The sequence below is a fragment of the Numida meleagris genome, chromosome 5 (genome assembly GCF_002078875.1).
Source record: "Numida meleagris isolate 19003 breed g44 Domestic line chromosome 5, NumMel1.0, whole genome shotgun sequence".
Classification (NCBI taxonomy): domain Eukaryota; kingdom Metazoa; phylum Chordata; class Aves; order Galliformes; family Numididae; genus Numida; species Numida meleagris.
The window spans coordinates 6,068,783-6,086,153 of record NC_034413.1 but is presented as its reverse complement, the minus strand read 5'-3'; the positions used below and the strand labels follow the sequence as shown (position 1 = coordinate 6,086,153).

Sequence of the window (17,371 nt, the reverse complement as noted above, 5' to 3'; positions counted from 1 at the left end):
AATTTAAATGGAGACCCTTAATGTTTTCTGTAAAGATGTCCCAGGGAGTCAGTTTTCAAGGAATTCATAATGTAAAGAGGATGTTATCGGAGAAGGGGACATTCATCACCTCGGAAGGCCCCAGATGAATCATTTAGAGAAAGAGGTGACGTGACACATTTTGGCATTTTCCCTGTGGTCTCCATGAGGCCCTGTGCCAGACACCCACCTCAAAAACGAGAGGCAACCCGGGCAGCCATGTGCTGCAGGCACCACATTTCCTCAGACACTTTCCAATGGAAGTGGCTACTTTAATCCCTAAAGTTAATGCTACAACGTCAGAGGGACTGAGAAAGCAGAGGTGACAAGTGCCTGAAGCACTTGGCTTCTGCCTGACATCTGCCTCCCACCTAACAGTTACTAATCCAACTGTTAAGCTCCCATTTTTTTTTTCTTTTTTTTTTTCCTAGGTTTCACCCTGACACTGATCCTGCTTGCAAAGGATGCTTTGTTCACTTCTGTTACAAAAAGAACCTGTCACATGCTGGGCCAACAGATCTCTTAAAATCAGAATCCTCTCCTACCAATTTCAGCTTTTTGTTGTTGGGCTGTTTCTGGGCCGTGGGCTTTTTTCCTCCTTTTTTTTTTTTTTTCTTCCTATTACAGCAGTGAAATCCACCCAACATTCCTTCTACTTGGTCCCTCTTCATTACACAGCAGATATTTAGAATCACAGACTGACAGAATCACGTGAGTTGGAAGGAATATTTAAAGGCCATCTGTTCTGAACCCCCTTGCAATGAACAGGGACACCTACAGCTCCATCAGGTGCTCAGAGCCCCGTCCAGCCTGACCTTGGGCGTCCCCAGGGATGGGGCATCCACATCTCCACCACATCCACTGCTTCTAAGACTGAAACAAAGGTTCATCCCAGGAAGTGCCATCCTTTGAAACACTGGGCTTCATTTAAATACTGAATGTGCCCAAAAGATTTTTAAGAAGTTTACTTTTAAACTTGCCAACATTTAGCTATGGAGAGTACTTATCTGTCGTGAATAACCATCTGTTTATCAAAGCCTGATCGATGTTGCCCCAGTGGCTGCTGCCTGGGCTGCATCAGAAGAAGCGTGGCCAGCAGGTCGAGGGAGTGATCTGGATGGGGCTCTGAGCACCTGATGGAGCTGGAGGTGTCCCTGTTCACTGCAGGGGAGTTGGACCAGATGGCCTCTAAAGGTCTCTTCCAACTCAAACAATTATATGATTCCATGCTGTAAAAACCCGTTGTAAACACACTACAAAAAATCTCCACAGAGTAGACACTGGTATACAGGATGGAATGTACTGATACTTACATAAGCATTGCACAGACAATGTCTCCACTTGGACTGTGCGGAGTGTGGTAGCCTTCCATCATCACTATTCAATATACAGAACAGACAAGAGAGTTACAGCTTCCTCTAACAGATAGCCTTACTCCTCTCCCACAAAATGGCACTTATACAAAATAATCCAACGTTTAATTTATTAACGTGGAATGAGAGATGAGATTTGTTTTTCATCATCATAATTTATAGCTTTACTAACACGTCCAGTGTTATACAAAAGGGCAACGTATCCCAAGTGAGCTGCAGCCAGAGCTTGCACAGCACTCCCCTAACAACAGATTAAACAAAATAAGAAAATGAAATCCTGACTTCTAGTCCTTATGTTACATAAAGAATTAACTAAATAACTTTAATATGTATATATCTGAAGAGAGACAAATTGCTTTTAATAGTCCCTCTTCATTTACATCTAAGCATTTCAATAGCTTTTTAACCGCTAACCTATGTTGAAAGTATCCTTGAAAAACTGTTTTCAGGGAGTAGAAATATTCAATAGTGAAAATTTGAAAACCAAGTCCATGCCGTGGAAACGAGAAGCTACCTAATCAAGCTGGGTTCTTACACTGTCAACAGAATTACAGTTGGTATCAACTAAGCAACATTGGATCCATCTTCAAATGAGCATAGGACCTGAGAATGAAGTTACCATCTATGAATTACAGATGGAAACTGGTTTCAGTATGCAGCACAGTGCTTTCAGAAACCTCCCTTCCTCCTGCATCCTCATTCCTGGTCTGCTCATCCATTAGGAAAGCTGCAAAGCCAGAGAGGCATGGGGAAACATAGGTGATGGAGACTGGCAGAACCAGGCATGTGTAGGTACACATACATCTCAAAGTTTGACTCCGGTTTGCAACAATCATCCAGTTTCATGACACTTGAAAGGGAAGAACCCCTTCTAAGCCTCCTGTCAAGCCCATAGTGGTACGAAGAAAGAGTTGGCCAGGATGCCAGTTAACTGCAAGGAAAGGAACTGCATCCAAACAAAATTCAAGCCTCCTTAAGGGACTCAGCAAATTACTCCTAAAATTCTCCTCCTGAGCATCTGCTATCCTAACAACAACTGAAGAGACTAGAGGTTTCCTTTGTTGGCTGCCCTGTATTTACCATTCAGTTAGAACTGTCCTTAAGGAAATAGCATTCTCTAAGGCTGAGACTCTCAAAAGCATGGTTCTTACAAACATGTATGGAAGTGGAACTTAGAAGTTACATTTTTTTGCAAATTCAGATTAATATCACAATTCAAACAATACTGTGGTAGTGCATTGTGGTGCTTTATTAGTGTTAGACATGCAATATTGTTTTAATGGACAGAAATTAAAATACTGAGATAACAAATTAAAGAAGCTGAAGTTGCAATAATGAAACAAAAATAAAGTTTTTCATGCATCCTAGGTTTATAGTTCTCACATGTGCATATAGTTGTGATTCTGTACCATTTTTAAATGTAGACAACGTACCATTGATCTCACAAGACAAAATTAACCCTTAAGGTAGAAGTAATGTTCATATCTTTTACAGACTTCCTATATAATAACCTGGATCTTCAGCTTTGTACAGCATATTACAATGCAAGACATCTGGAAGCTTCTAAGATGAATAGGAATGGCTCTATCACTTGTATTACACAGTGGCTGCTTCAATGAACAAACTGTGAAAGGCAAAGTAAATGCTCTCTATGCTGTAGGAGATCATGACTTTTTGACAGAAACAAATCTCAAAACCCTCCATACGCAGATTAAAGTGCTACCTATTGCATATTAAATACTTCCAGTGCCTGTATGCAGATTTAGAAGTTACAAATTCCTGAAAACAGCGCTTCATACTGAAAGTGCTGACAGACCCTTACATCTAGCATCACGAATGCAGCAGCACTATTATCCTTCATCACGGACTTCAAAGAGAGGAAGTTAGGCAACATGCTTCAAATATCACCATTTTAAAATCACAGAGCTAACACCTCTATCATATCAACAACAGTAATGGATACATAAACAGCAAAAAAGCTTACTTTACATACTTAATATAGGAGAATATTTCTTCTTTAAAGCTGGAAGTGTAAATAAGCCTCCAGTGCAGCAGTAAACATATTAAGACAGGAGCTGTTTTAAGATGCATCTAAGAAAGGGCATCCTCTACAGAAAGAAATGTAGACTAGTACCTAATGAGCATGAGTTTCATTAGGTCCCCACATCATGAAGCCTTTCTAAATTCAAGGCAACATTTTCACAGCTGGAAAGTTACAAATAGTTCTTGATACAGAGCCAACTGCAATAAATGTAGCTATGTATAATCTAGGGAGAATGCTACATTCATTAGTAGGTGGAAAACCAAGCTAAACATAAAATACAGCAGCACGAGGTACCATATATAAATATTAAGCATACTTCTTGAATGGTAGAAAGTTAACGTTACTTGCAAAACTAAAATACGGCCTTGATATTTGTTCTCTAAAGTAAGGAAAGTACATTGCTATGAGCAGAGATGTTTCAAAGGAGAATTTCCAAGTACAGGGTGCGCATGGATGAACTTTCATACTTATTTTTGACAGAAGAGATCAAAATACTGTGTCCAAAATTCTCATCCCTACATTTCAGAGGGCAAGACAGACTAATTGTAAGTGGCAAGTTATTACGATTTTTAAATGCTCTGTCAAAGAATTTACAGTTTTGTCCTACTGGAGTAACAGAACTTACTTTGTTTTCAGCATATAAGTTACTCTGTATGAAATGTTTTCATTTGAAAGCTGCATGCTCCATCAAATACAGGTGGGACGATGATGCTTTTCAAAAATAGCCTCAAAAATATAGAAAAATGTTAAAATTTTCTTTTTAAACACAAAATGACAGGAGTGTAATTTTTCCAAAATTGCTCCAAAGTAGCTTATATATTTAGCCATAAGAACTCCATATAAAAATTCAGAGTTGAAATGTACTATTCTGTCTCTTTCGGTAACTTTACCTTTTCCTAAATCGCATTTGTCGTTCTCCCCTCTTTCTTGATAAACTGCTGGAAACAAAAGGTGCATTTATTCACTCACAGATCAGATAAAGACGAGATAGCGCATTCAAAGCTTCACTAAATTTCTTCACTAATGCACAAAAATTGATCTTTTCGCTACCTTTAATCTGCTTATCATTCTTGGTATGCAAATATGTCAAATGATCTGCTTTTAGTCAATTATGCAGTTTGATATTCTACATTTACATTCTAAAAGAAGTGATTTCAGAGGTGCTAAATATAGTAGAGTTTCATTTTAATAATTATAAGTTGGCTTGTAAGTGAAAAGTCATTGGAGTGTACTTACTTGTTAAACCCCATTGGTCTGTATGGTTTAATCATCATGGATACTACACATCGTCTCATGTGTACCAGTTAGTTTGAAAAGGACTGTTGAATTCAAAACAATTGCACAACTCTTCCCCATTATCAATACAAGAAAACCACTCGCCTCAGCCAAACATTCAAAAATGTTCAAGAAGTTGCATGGAAATACTGAGTAACTGAAATACATCTTGGTGTAATTAGGAAATTAAAATCTAACTGAGTGCAAAACCTAACTTCCAACAGTAAACGTACCATAACTTTGTATATAACCTTTGGCACTTCGAATATATTACAGCAAATTTACAGTCATACAGACCTTTACATGGGTCAAAAAGACATTCATATGGTTTACGAGGTACAGAACTGGATAAATCTTTCAGCTGTCAAAAGAGAGATTACTTGATGAAGTGGGCCTGTTTCTTTGTCTCAAATGACTAAATGGGGAGCACTACTATTAGGTAGGGCTTGACTGGAATTGCTGAGGCTTCATCCAGGCAAAATGACCCACACTGGTGGATCCCAACACAGGGCTGAGAATGCTCAAACTGCGTGAATTTTAGCACTGGGGGATGGGAGATAGCTCCTAAAAATGGGAGAAAATGGAAAGAATGAACATGAAAAGAAGGAGAAAAGAATAAAGAACAAAAGTAAGAAAATGAAATCTGAGAACGACTGTACCAAATTATTTTTTTTGTCTCAGAAGAATATTTCTTTGCCATCCTATAAAACTAATGTTGTCAAAAGTATTCAGATAGTAGACCCTTTTCACCTCTTCCAGATAATAATTATTTAAGATATTACTAATCTTTGCAGTTTTAACAACAAAAATATAGATTTTTTACAGCATGAAAAAAAGGAATTTTAAGCTTTTACTTTCTCAACAACAGCTATTACTGCTGTTGTGTAAGAAAATGGATCAGGTGTAGAAAGAAAAGAGGTGGAAAAGACAGTCATTCTTTTAAAATCCAAATCTGATTATTCTCTGTACCTTTTTTTTTTTTAATACTTTCTTACTGTTTCACAGCAATAGACAATCCAACTGAGGCTCTTATGAAGGAAATTAAAATCTACTTACGTTAATATTATAAGGATTCTTCTCCTACAGTATTTTCCCTCAATAAGTTCATCACTATATTTAGCCAATTTATTGAATAACAGATATCCTTTTCATCTGTCATCTTACAATTATTAAATGATCAGGAAGACATTTACTACATTCTTTCATTTGCCTCAATGAGAACTGACTTTCAAAGTACTTCTATGGAATACCAACCTTTTAAAAAAAAATAAAATAAAATTAAGCCTTTCTAAGTTACCCTAGACGTGTTTCGGCAACACAGCCTATTTTTAAAGGCTTATATTTTGTTCTCGTTAAGTTTTAAAAAAACCTAGGAGACATCTATCATGTTAAACTCAACCTTAAATTGAGTCAGTTCTATATTTTCAGAATTACCATGTCTTTTTAATTCAGTCTGTTCATTTCTCCTATATTTTTACTGTAGCAGACCTTGACTGAACAAAGTATTCTTATCTTATTCCAACTTTTCTCCCATCCTACTTCTGACTCTATTAACACTGTTCAAAGTACTTTAACATATAAAAAAAGCATGCAATAACTTCATACAAAAAGATTTTCAAAATAATCCTATGTCATGAGCTCGCCACCGAAGTTCAATCATTATACACAAAAAAATCTGCATTTAAGTGTAAATTAACTCATTCCCACATGTGCCATTAGTGAAATGGCATGGTATTTTTCACACTGCCATACAAAAAGCATATTGCGTACAGTACAGCATTTACTCTGCAAAGATTGTGCATCACTGTTTTCCTCTACTGTGTGTAAAACAAACTACATTCCATTGCAACAAGCCACATTTAGATTTAGTAAAGCATTCTACACTGGCTTGAAAACAGTGGCCTTAATGGCATGCCATAATACCAGAATTGACATATTTGCATATTAATAACCAGTCAAGAAAACATTCAAAACAGCACAAGGTATCCCAGCTGACACTGCATGGACAGTGTGGACATGGACACTGCATTCATGTGTGTTATTTACTCTACAGTAAGTACGCTGCAGCTAAAGGTGTTTTCAAAAAGAAAAAATAAGCCAAGTTATTCGGCTAACCCAGTGAAGTACCATTTTGGCAGTACCTGCTAGCGTTTGGAGTTTAAAAAAAAAACAAAACCAACACACAAAAAAACCAAGTCCCATCCTTCCAACGCCTGGAATTTTCTAGAACAAAAAGGAATGAAAAGAAGTCCAAATGTTGAAATGTTGTTTCCTTCCACTGATGTATTCAGTACCACCAAGTGTCACCATCTTAGCTTTTGGAAAATTTGCCAGCTTTTCGAGAAGGTTCATATGGCACTCTGAGAATACTGGGTGTTTCTTCCATCACTCGTACGAGAAGATTATCAATGTAATCCTCAAGTTCACGAATATGGGTGTCCTTCTTCTTAAGTTGCTCTTTATGTTTCACCAGCTCCTGCAGAACCTCTTCGTAAGTAAGGTTCCGGTATCCTGCAGTGGCATCAAATGGATTTCCATCCTACAGGTGGGTTTAAAGAAAACAAAACAAAAACCACCAGCTTTAATTCAATAGTTTTCTGAACTGAACAAGTTGACAGCTTGCTTTTCATATTTTTTCTAGGTACAGCTCTGACAGAAGACATTTTTCTTATATAATATACCTCCTCCATTTACTCTACAGCTTTTCCCTCCAATATCCTTCCTGAAGCAAACAGCTGCTGATACGTTGCCCAGTTTGAAACGTTTCCCACACTAACACATCAGAAAAAGTCTGTTCTCAGAAAGATGCATACACAGTTTGCAAACATCTGAGCAGCAACCCCAACAAACTGTTAGTGGGTCCTTTTGGGAAACCCACTATAAGGTAACACTGATCACAGCAGAAAAAGAGCCCTGAGAATTCCAACCCTACCGTAACTTTCCTGAGTTCTCGTCTTTAGAGAATATTATAGCAAAACATTTACTTAGCTTTAAATGACATCAGCTCTCATCTGTCTTTCATATTCTATTTTTAGTCGCCAGTGGCTTGCCAGGCCTTGGCCTCTGAAATATACATTACAACTTCCAATTTTAAATTTCAGGTGAAGCTAAAAAATCCAGAGTGCTTAAGGCACAAATGTGTACTGCTAAAACACCTCGCTGGCTTGCTGCCTTCAAAGCAGGAAGGGCACAGAACTAAGCAGCAGAGGAAACAGCAGTGTTCTGCTAACGATTTCAAAGGACTCTGAATGCAGGAATTAGCAAAGGTGGGCAAACTGGTCCTTGGAAGAAAGGTCAACACGCGATCCGGTCTTATTCTGTGTCAAGAAGAAACAGCTGTGATCTTTGGTAACCAGATAATGAAATATTTGGAAATTTATGATTGAGAAAAAGATTGTTTCTTCCCATACAGCTCCATACTGACATGCTGGCATGTTGAATCATTAACATATGCAGGTGCCCAGAGTTTTCAGTTAAGCCTAGTAAGAAAAGATGGAGCACTGCAAACAGGCTGAAGTACCACCATCAATCAGCCACTTTCCATCAATTAGACTCTAATAGCAGCTCTTGAAAGTAGGTGCTTTTAAGGATTTCTCACTGCATTTGAGATATTTAATAGCATGTTTATGTACTTGTATTTAGTATTTTGAACGACTATTGTCAAATTACAGCATTTTACGTGATCAATAAGTCCCATTTTACAAAAATGCCTACCTTGATGAAATCCATAAATTGGTTAGTAATTGATTTCCAACAAGTACAGAACAGAAAATAACTTCACTTTGTGGTCATTCTATTTTTAGCACGTTTTCTTCCATAAGAAGGAAGATAAAATTTATCTTCAAAGAACTAGGGTTTAGGGTTTTTTTTTTTTTTTTTTTTTACACATTGAAAAATAAATTAAGACTTCAATGTACAAAATACAGAGTTTGCTTCATTTTCTGATTTGGCAAAGGAAGAGGAGAGAATATGCAATGATGTTTTTAATCATTATATAAAGTTTACTGGAAAATTTTGTATAATACATATGCTTTAAAGATGTTTTGCCATACATATGCTCTCTACAGATCTTCTGGGTGAATAACTTATCAAATTAAACATGCAAGAAAATTCTAAAATGCTTTTAGTATTTAGAAATAAATACTGTTAAAGGTAGGAGGAGGATTTTAAATGTCCAGTTTGAGTAAAGGGTAGTTAAATACTTATGTCCTTACCAAAACAGAGGCTAAAAATTTAATATAAAACATTAATCTTGTAAGAAAGTATTAAAAAACACATTGCAAATAATAGGTTTGCAAAGAAGGATTGCCTCAGCTGTAAGATCCTATCGGGATGCACTCTGACATCCAGAGGAGGAGATGGAGGAAGTGGAATCAGACGAAGTGACAGCCTGGCAATCTCTGATCATCTCCGTATTGTTCTAATGAGGAATTCTACTCTGGGAATATAATCTAAACTCCTTTCGCATCTTTTGTCCTACTTACTTCATCCTCCTTTCAGTTCTTAATTAGGCCTTAAAGAGCTCATGCTGCCCTTTCAACTGGCTACTGCTCCCATTTAAGCAGAGCCGTCAGAGACAGGTGTTGGCACCAGCGTAGGAGACATACAAACATAATTACTCAATGCGATGCACAAGGAAGAAATACAATAAATTGGTGAGGGCTATTATTGCAGAGCCTAATAATAAATTACTTCAAACACCTCAGAAAGCAATCTTGAATATTTAAAAAAAAATTCAAACGGTTTCATTCAAAACTATGGTTGAGATATAGTTTCTTCTCCTCCTAATTTGTATTTTGTATTAAATGAGCACCACCTCATAATCCTGCAGCTGACATTTAGAATAGCTGCTATTCCAAAAGAAAAATCATCAAGGATTTCTTTTATCACCTTTAAATCCTTTAAATAAAACAATTCACATATTATTTCTTAAAAGAATTACAACGATGCTTTTACCAGCAATAAATTACATGATTTCCAGTACTACATTTGCAAGCACACAGAAACTGTAATTACGGTTACTTTACAGACAATAGCTGCAAAGTTAAATCAATTTTTTTGATGTTGTGTTTTGTCAGAGATTAAGTAACCGCCTGGTAGAATTCAGTTTACTATCTGATCAAAGGCAGCATTCATATACGCTGACATCTCCCACCAGTTACTTGCATTAAAAAAACTTGGGTGTTTATAATAACATCAAATATTATTAAAAGGCATTTACATAAACCGGCAAAAACAAATAGTACAAAGTCATATTTCCCTGTGAAACTTGTTTTCTATATATTGTAAAGATTGCAGACAAATCCACTTTTAAAGATTTGATCTACTCACAGAATAAATTTGAGTAAGACCACATTTTCTTTCAAACAAAGACACTGCACAGTCCATCTGTGGAGCTTGTTTCGTCTTTTCTTCCTAGTACACATTTTTAGGTACTCTTACAGTCAAAAGAGTACACCGAACAATAACTTTCAGTATTTATTTCTACTTTAAATATTTTCTGCAAGGCTGCTCATTTATTATTTTTGTTACGAATCCCACCATGTATCAGCTCATTACTTCCATTTGAATGGGCCATCAAAAAATGGGCCTTGAGTCTCAGAGCCTGGCGATAGGAAACACCTGTTAAGTCAGCTAATGGACAGCTGCCTAGTGCAGGGCTCTCACCTGACTGCATTTCTCTAGAGCTATCTGCTATACCTCAGTGTTCCTTGTTGTAAAGATCTAATTTTCCCTTTCTTTTCTACATTATAATTAACCAAATGTTTTGCACTTTGCACTTTGAGTATAAAACTCTTCTTTATTTCCAAGTTTATTTTAGTTCTCTTATTTTCCAATTAGATTTTCTGGAAATATCAATAGAAGGCAAGACAAAGCAAACAAAAAATAAGCAACAAGCATTTCCTTATAAGAAGTTAAACAACAATACTAGCTCATATTCTGTAGGGCACCGGTTGGTTGGCATTTGCTGACATCTTTCCATAGCACTTCATAACTCACCGCTGTTTTCCTGAGGTCCTCAGTGCCAGAAGGATTCACGTTAAAACTGTGGAGGAAAAACAAACAAACATCAACTGCCCACAGTAATTTGACCAAAGCTTCTACTAGAAATTACTACTGAACTGCAGGTACTAGCTGCGCAAACTATTTATGATGATTTATTTTCCTGACTTAAAATAACTAGGACAATATTTGAAATTAGTGGAAAATTTCATGTATTCTTTGTTCACAATTTTTGATATCCTTCTGTCAAAAAATCAGAGTAAGCAATGCAAAGATATTACAGATTGGGCTTCCCTAGCAATTTGATTATTTCTAGACTTACCTTATGCTTCTAAGTAAAAAAGAAACACTTCATATGAACTATTCTGGGAATAGATTCTGGGATGAGGTAGTTAAAATAACAAAAAAAACAACACAACAACAGAAAGGCTAATGTTCATTGCCAGCTTTCACGGAAGCTGCCAGAGGAAAAAGGTCCTTTGAGAAATTCCACTGAGGTCACCAAGTTAAGTCAGAACTAAAAAGTTATCTCGTATTAACAACATTTGCTTTATGCTTACGATTGAGTTAATAAACTATTATTTTATAAACACAGTGATTATCCCACATATTCAGAAAGCAAAGCTATTTCATGATTTTGTTGTGTGGAGATATTTTTCTTCCTCAATTTCAAAAATGGCAGCAGATATTGATAAAAGCAGCCATTGTCAAAGTATCAGACCCAAGAAACAGACCACGGCTCACACAAGTTGATGGAATTATTTGCAAGTCTCAAAAACCAACGCTGCCATGTCTCGTGTACTCGCTATAGCATGTTTTAAGAGAAAATTAAGTCTTAGAGAAAATGTGCTCAGAATTTGGATATGACTCACCAATAATATTTCCTTGGTAGCATCATAGTAGGTATCATTCTTTCAATATCACATGTCTATCAATATCTACCATTTACTTGGGTTGTACATATTGGCTGTCAAGGGCAATGTCTGTTGGCAGAGCTTCAATAAAACAGATCCCTGTGCCTGGCTGCACCAAACTGGTAACAAGCTCCTATGAATGCTATGAAATCTTTTACTGTCTTCTGAAGTTCATTTCTTTCCTATTTTTCAGGCTAGAGAGTCTCAACAGCCTAAAACTAATGATTAACTCTACAGTCAACAAGCCGATGCATGAATAAAAACAAACTAGTAAAAAAAATACTGCAATCTATGGTTAAAAGAATAATTTGAAAAGTAAAAATTGAACACTTTTTTTTTTTTAATTTTAAAGGTAGCTTAAAGAAAAGAGCACGTCTTGCGTCCATCGCTCTTTGATATCTGAAATTATAAGCCATACATTTCATAGTGTAAAAATGGAAGAGAGATAATATACAAACTGATGTTTTATTATGCCTTTTTTTGTTGTTGTTTCAAAAAATAGTTAGCATTTTGCTCATATACAGAAGTCCAGAGAACCATCTGCTAGACTGAAGATATTAGAGGAAGACTGGATTACATGAACAGTCACAACGAGAAATAAAAATGTGTCTGAAGAATCTAGGTCTGGCTGTACCTGTTTGTAACAGCGAGCTGAAGCACTCTGCCTGGAGTTTGCTGGAGAACAGTTTTGAATGAGGGGCTGCTTTCATCGGGTATTGTCTAAAAAGCAAAAGGCAGGAACCCTCCCTCACGGTCTGCATTTTAGTTTCACACTGATGTGTCAAACACATGATGAACTTGCTTCATTCATGGCTGCCTTTTGTGATCCGAGAAAAAAAAAAAAGAGTTAACTGAACTGGATCAAATTAGCTTGGTGAAAACCAAGAATGTCTCTATTTAACGAAGTGTGGCGTTAATTTGGGATATCTTTCTTTGGGGACTGTTTCTTCATGTTAGACAAGATATAGAATAATACGGCCTGACTGCTCAACTGCATGAGCTTCTGAAAGGTTAAAACAGCAAAATCCTTCATTGCAGGATGGACTTTCTGTGAAATAAGTTCTGGGACTCCCTCCCACACCAGCTGCTTAAAAGAAAAGGAGCAGTTCTGACCATGAAAAGTTAGGCTGGAAAATTAGAAATATAAATCACAGGCAACAAGAATTAATTTTTTTTCATCAAAAACCTCTGCAGTCACTTCTGTAACATTGTGGACATTGTAACTGCAATTACAAAAGAGCACATCTGCGCATTTCACATGAAGTAATCTGAATATCCTTGCAAAAAAAAAAAAAAAAGAAAAGAAAAACTATTAAACGAAATATTCACCAATAAAACCCCAACCCCACAAATACTCGTATTTTAGAGAGATATGAGGAAATACGCCGCTTCTCAGTGAGGCAGGAAGAAACAGGTGCTGGGATTGCATACAGCATTTTTAAGTCAGCCTGTCCAACCAACCAACGTGGGAGCTCCGCGGCCCCGCCGAGCCTCGCAGGGTTTCCTGCCAGCTCCTCCAGCCCGAGGTGAACGTGAGCTGTTGCAGACTCTCCCAGCTGCACCCATAACTCACTGTCCAAGAACCTTGCAGTACCTTGAAAGAGTATCCTGTAAAATTATGAATGCATGCAGTTGGGGGAGTTGCAGATACCGCGTATTGAAATTAATGAGAGCAGGGTTGTTTTTTTTTTTTTTTAATTTAAATTTCATCGCAACAATACGTCCCCGATGTTATTGCCCGACTTGACCATTTGATTACTTACACAGATTACAGAAAACACACCTCTAGCACTACAGAACACGAACTGTACAAAGATCATAAGCATCCTTCCAGCAGCCCTTTTCTTGACTCCGTAGGAGCATTCTGAAATTACTGATCTAAGCAACTATATGAAATCATGTCGTTTTCTAACTGTGTTACAATCCCAGCACATAGGCTAGTTACAGGCCTGTCTCTGTTTTTTCCCCAGGGCTTGATAAATTGGCAAGAAACTTTTGCTATGGAAGCATAAAAATATGTTCACAGCTTGAGAAAAAAATTTCTTTTTGTTTTTAGAGAGCAGTTCACTGTAAAAAGTGACTGTAAAAATCTGGCATCATGGGATTTTATAATTACTGTTTCTCAATTATACCCAAACTAAACTTGCTCAGCGTACAAGTGAAAAGATGTTTCTTTTCTAACAAACAGACATTCTGCCAACTGCCCCCGAGAACTGAAGTCCAACTGGGTTTCTCTGGCTCATGCATCCTCATTAACACTGTGTATAACTCCCAGGTGTTACATCTGATCCTAGAGACTGCTCATTGACTGTATCAGCCAACCTACACAAACTGGCTTGTCTGCTCCTTTTTCTGCTCACCGAGAAGGAGCTCATCTACCTTCCTACTCCTGTTTCTTTAATCGACTCAAGGAATCCAGACACTTTCTATCTCTTCTGCTAATCCAGACAGGCTGGGAAACCTCCCTGCCCCTTCACCACTGTCCATCAGCAGTCTCACGTGCCGCTAGGTCACTAAACTATCTAAAAAACTATCATTCACTCTGATCACCTTTAAGAAATTCAGGGACTAACACAAGGAGGTAAAAGACATCAGCAACACTGAGGCTGGAGAAAGGAGCAGCACTGAGATCATAATGTGGTTGACCAAGTGAGCCACCCAGCTCCTGCATCCCCTCTAGCCACCAGAGGTAAAACAGACTTAGCCAGACTAGCACAGAAATTAGTCATGCACTCATTTCACTCATCTTGGAATTCAATTATTTTCCTCAAGAGTTACTTTATATCAGATATTTTTTACAAAACTGAATTGTATCCATTTTTTTTTGTTGTTACAATTGTTTCTGTACATTTTTCACTGAACAGTAACAGCTTGTTAGAATTTCTGGGGTTTACTAGCTTGGATTTCAACTTTACTATGTGAGATGAGAATACTTCCCTGTTACCACGTTGCTGGGGGTGAAAAGCAACGAGAAATACATCTAGCATAAAAGATGATGGGGACAGACATACTATAACTGATTCTGTGCAGTGTTTGGGATGACTACTTCATTATTACAACAAGCAGACTGTTTTCTACTTTTTTGTTCTTTCCCTTAGTTAAATGTATTTCATTAGGATCACAAGAAGCTCTCACACTTCTTTCCTAACACCGACCCTTTATGAGGCAGTTACATTCCTAGCTGATTATTTGCAGTTTGTGTAGAAACTTCAGCGCAGTGGAAACACACCAGAAATGGTGCAGAGGGAAGCAGCTCAGGCACCAAGGTGAAGCACTAGAGCACTGAGCACTGGGCTGGTCAATCACCAGCTGAGTTATCTTCTCTTCAGATTAAATGTAGCTCAAGTATCACAAGCACAAGTTCCCAACTGGAGTTTGTAATTTTGTCTCTTGAAGCTTAATGGTAGTTAAAAATTCAAACATTGGATCTAGCAGCTGCTTAAATATTTAGCTTCTGAATGCCTAGAAATTAAAACCATGTTTTAGAAAAAATTTTTCCTATAACTGATTTAAACATTTTTAGTGCCTGAACCATTTACTCTGACAACATAATGAATGGGAGTCAGATTCCACTACGCTGTATGGAAGTCATATTTTCCTAAGGAGCAAAAGCTTTTTACTTATCTTTTGTTACTCCTATTAGTTATACGATCGCTGCATTGTATGGTATTAGAAATTAAAGCTAAGAAATTTACATTAATATTTAATATTCAAAGTATTGAAATCCTCTTTGTTAACTTGTCATCTTGTAAAATATCCAGTGTACTAACTTGCTCGGTGTGAGGTTTTTTCTTTAATACAGAACATCTCTGTACAGGTAATTAGCAAAGCTGATCCGTGATCATTTTCCATTAGAGTCTAAAAATTATTCCTCTTCCTACTTCTTGGTCTTTGCACCGATTCTTATTATATTGCTTATGGATTTTTCTTTGGATTATCACAACACGCACCAGAAACCTGAAACATTAAGATGCAGTTTAAGTTATTACCAATGTAATAGAAAAACAAAAGAAATGAATAAAATCGCATACAGTTAATGAAATTCAGAAACTTAGTTTTGCGTGGAATATTATTAGCCTGCTGTGTCTGGCAATGCAGACATCACTTTATACTCGGAGAAGGAATGACTGTCATGTCTGGCAGCTAAGCAAGCATGGAGCAAGCACATTACCATTTATTTCCCAATCAGATTCTGGGGAACATCACTTAAGACACTTCACTACATAAATTGTCCTGCTGTCAAGACGTGTTCCAAGGCCTTCTGGAGTTTGTGTAACCCCACGAGGACACAAAAAGAATATCATTTTGTGTTGCTATCACTCCATTTTCTTAATATTACTATGAAGTCTCGTGCCAAGAGTCAACTGGACTAAAAATCCCAAACTTTGAACGTAAGATACGCTTTTACTGCAAGCCATTTGTTCCCCATCTACACATTCTTTACACACACGCCTTTGGAAATGACCGGTTCATGAGCAGACTGCTGTGCTCTGGAGCCCTCCCGATAGCAGCAGGCTCCGTGAAGATGAAGTCCCAGCAGTCCTGGACAACACGCACTTCCAGGAAGCAGCCTCTTCTCCTGTGCTTCACATATATCTCAAATTTAGTGCAGTAAAAACACCACAATGCAAGTATATGGAAGCACAGATGCTATCAGACACAAAACTTGAACAATTTAACAAAAATTTAAAAAGCAACATAAGCTTGCTAGGAAGAGTTATACTAATTTTACGATGGCTAACTATGGTAAAGAATCTCTGACAAGACCAACATCATACACAAAGCCAATGTCTTCCATAACAGTAATAACAAAATCAATCAACATTCTTATCAATAAATAATGAACTGATTTTTATATACTGGTTTTCATCTGTTCCATCATATTAAACAGCAAGGCGTTAGAATTCAGTATTCTTCACACTCAAATGCAGTATCACTTTGCCTTCTCGCACACGAAAAACAAAAGTGGACACTGAATGAGAACGGAAGAAAGCAAGCAGAAGTGAAGCAAATAGGAAATGTTGAACATTCCTCCCTGTATGCACTAAATAAACTGTATCTAAGACTCACAGCAACGCAAAACGACAGTACTTAATCAACACAACCTAAGCACTTTGAAATTGCATAGTTTTGCCTGAAATGACATATATTTTGAAAGCGCTTTTCTGTTGTTTTTTTTTTTCTGATGCTTTAAATAAATAAAGGACAATGCAAGAGCACAGCTGACATGATGAATTCATTCACATATCTGTAAGGAAACTGTGAAGCAGATATAAAATGGTATGTTGGATCCCTAATCTGTGCAAATGTGTCAACAACTTCATTTAAAAAAAAATCATGAATTGGGACTCACACCAGGCTGGCAGCTGGTTCTAGGGTTGCTGGAGACAGACCAGGGACCTGGAGGTGTGCAGGGCTGCATTCGTGAGCAATATCAGATGGCCAGCCCTCTGCTTTCAAACATTTAAGTATCTTTAAATAATGGAACTTGTCCTTGCACACTGCTGGACGCATTAATCCTGTAAGTTCACTCGTTATGAAGCATCTAGATCCAAAACACACTGTGTAGATCCACACTAGATCCAACTACACAGTGTACTCAGCTGAACATTCATGTACAACAACATTCATAAACAACAACAGTTTTATATAAAACTTAACGTTTTAAAGCATTTAAAGCTTTCTGCTTTTACTAGGCAGCTGTGCTATGTCTAAAAAACTGATGAAGTTTTATCCTCGGGAGA

General features: G+C 37.2%; 1 protein-coding gene across 3 annotated transcripts in view; it reads right to left on the bottom strand.

The window, feature by feature from the left end:
• RAB11FIP2 (RAB11 family interacting protein 2) overlaps positions 2,618-17,371 on the bottom strand; it is a 33,358-nt gene continuing 18,604 nt past the window's right edge. The window contains exons 4-6 of one of the 3 annotated variants that reach the window (XR_002439324.1): positions 12,262-12,444; positions 10,711-10,756; positions 7,158-7,249 (exon numbers count right to left, since the gene is read on the bottom strand). Coding sequence is in view for 2 of the 3 variants with exons in the window: in XM_021398698.1 (XP_021254373.1) it covers positions 7,022-7,249; positions 10,711-10,756 (274 nt within the window). In the remaining variant the exon portion in view is untranslated. The other 2 variants (XM_021398698.1, XM_021398699.1) reach the window with 2 other exon arrangements.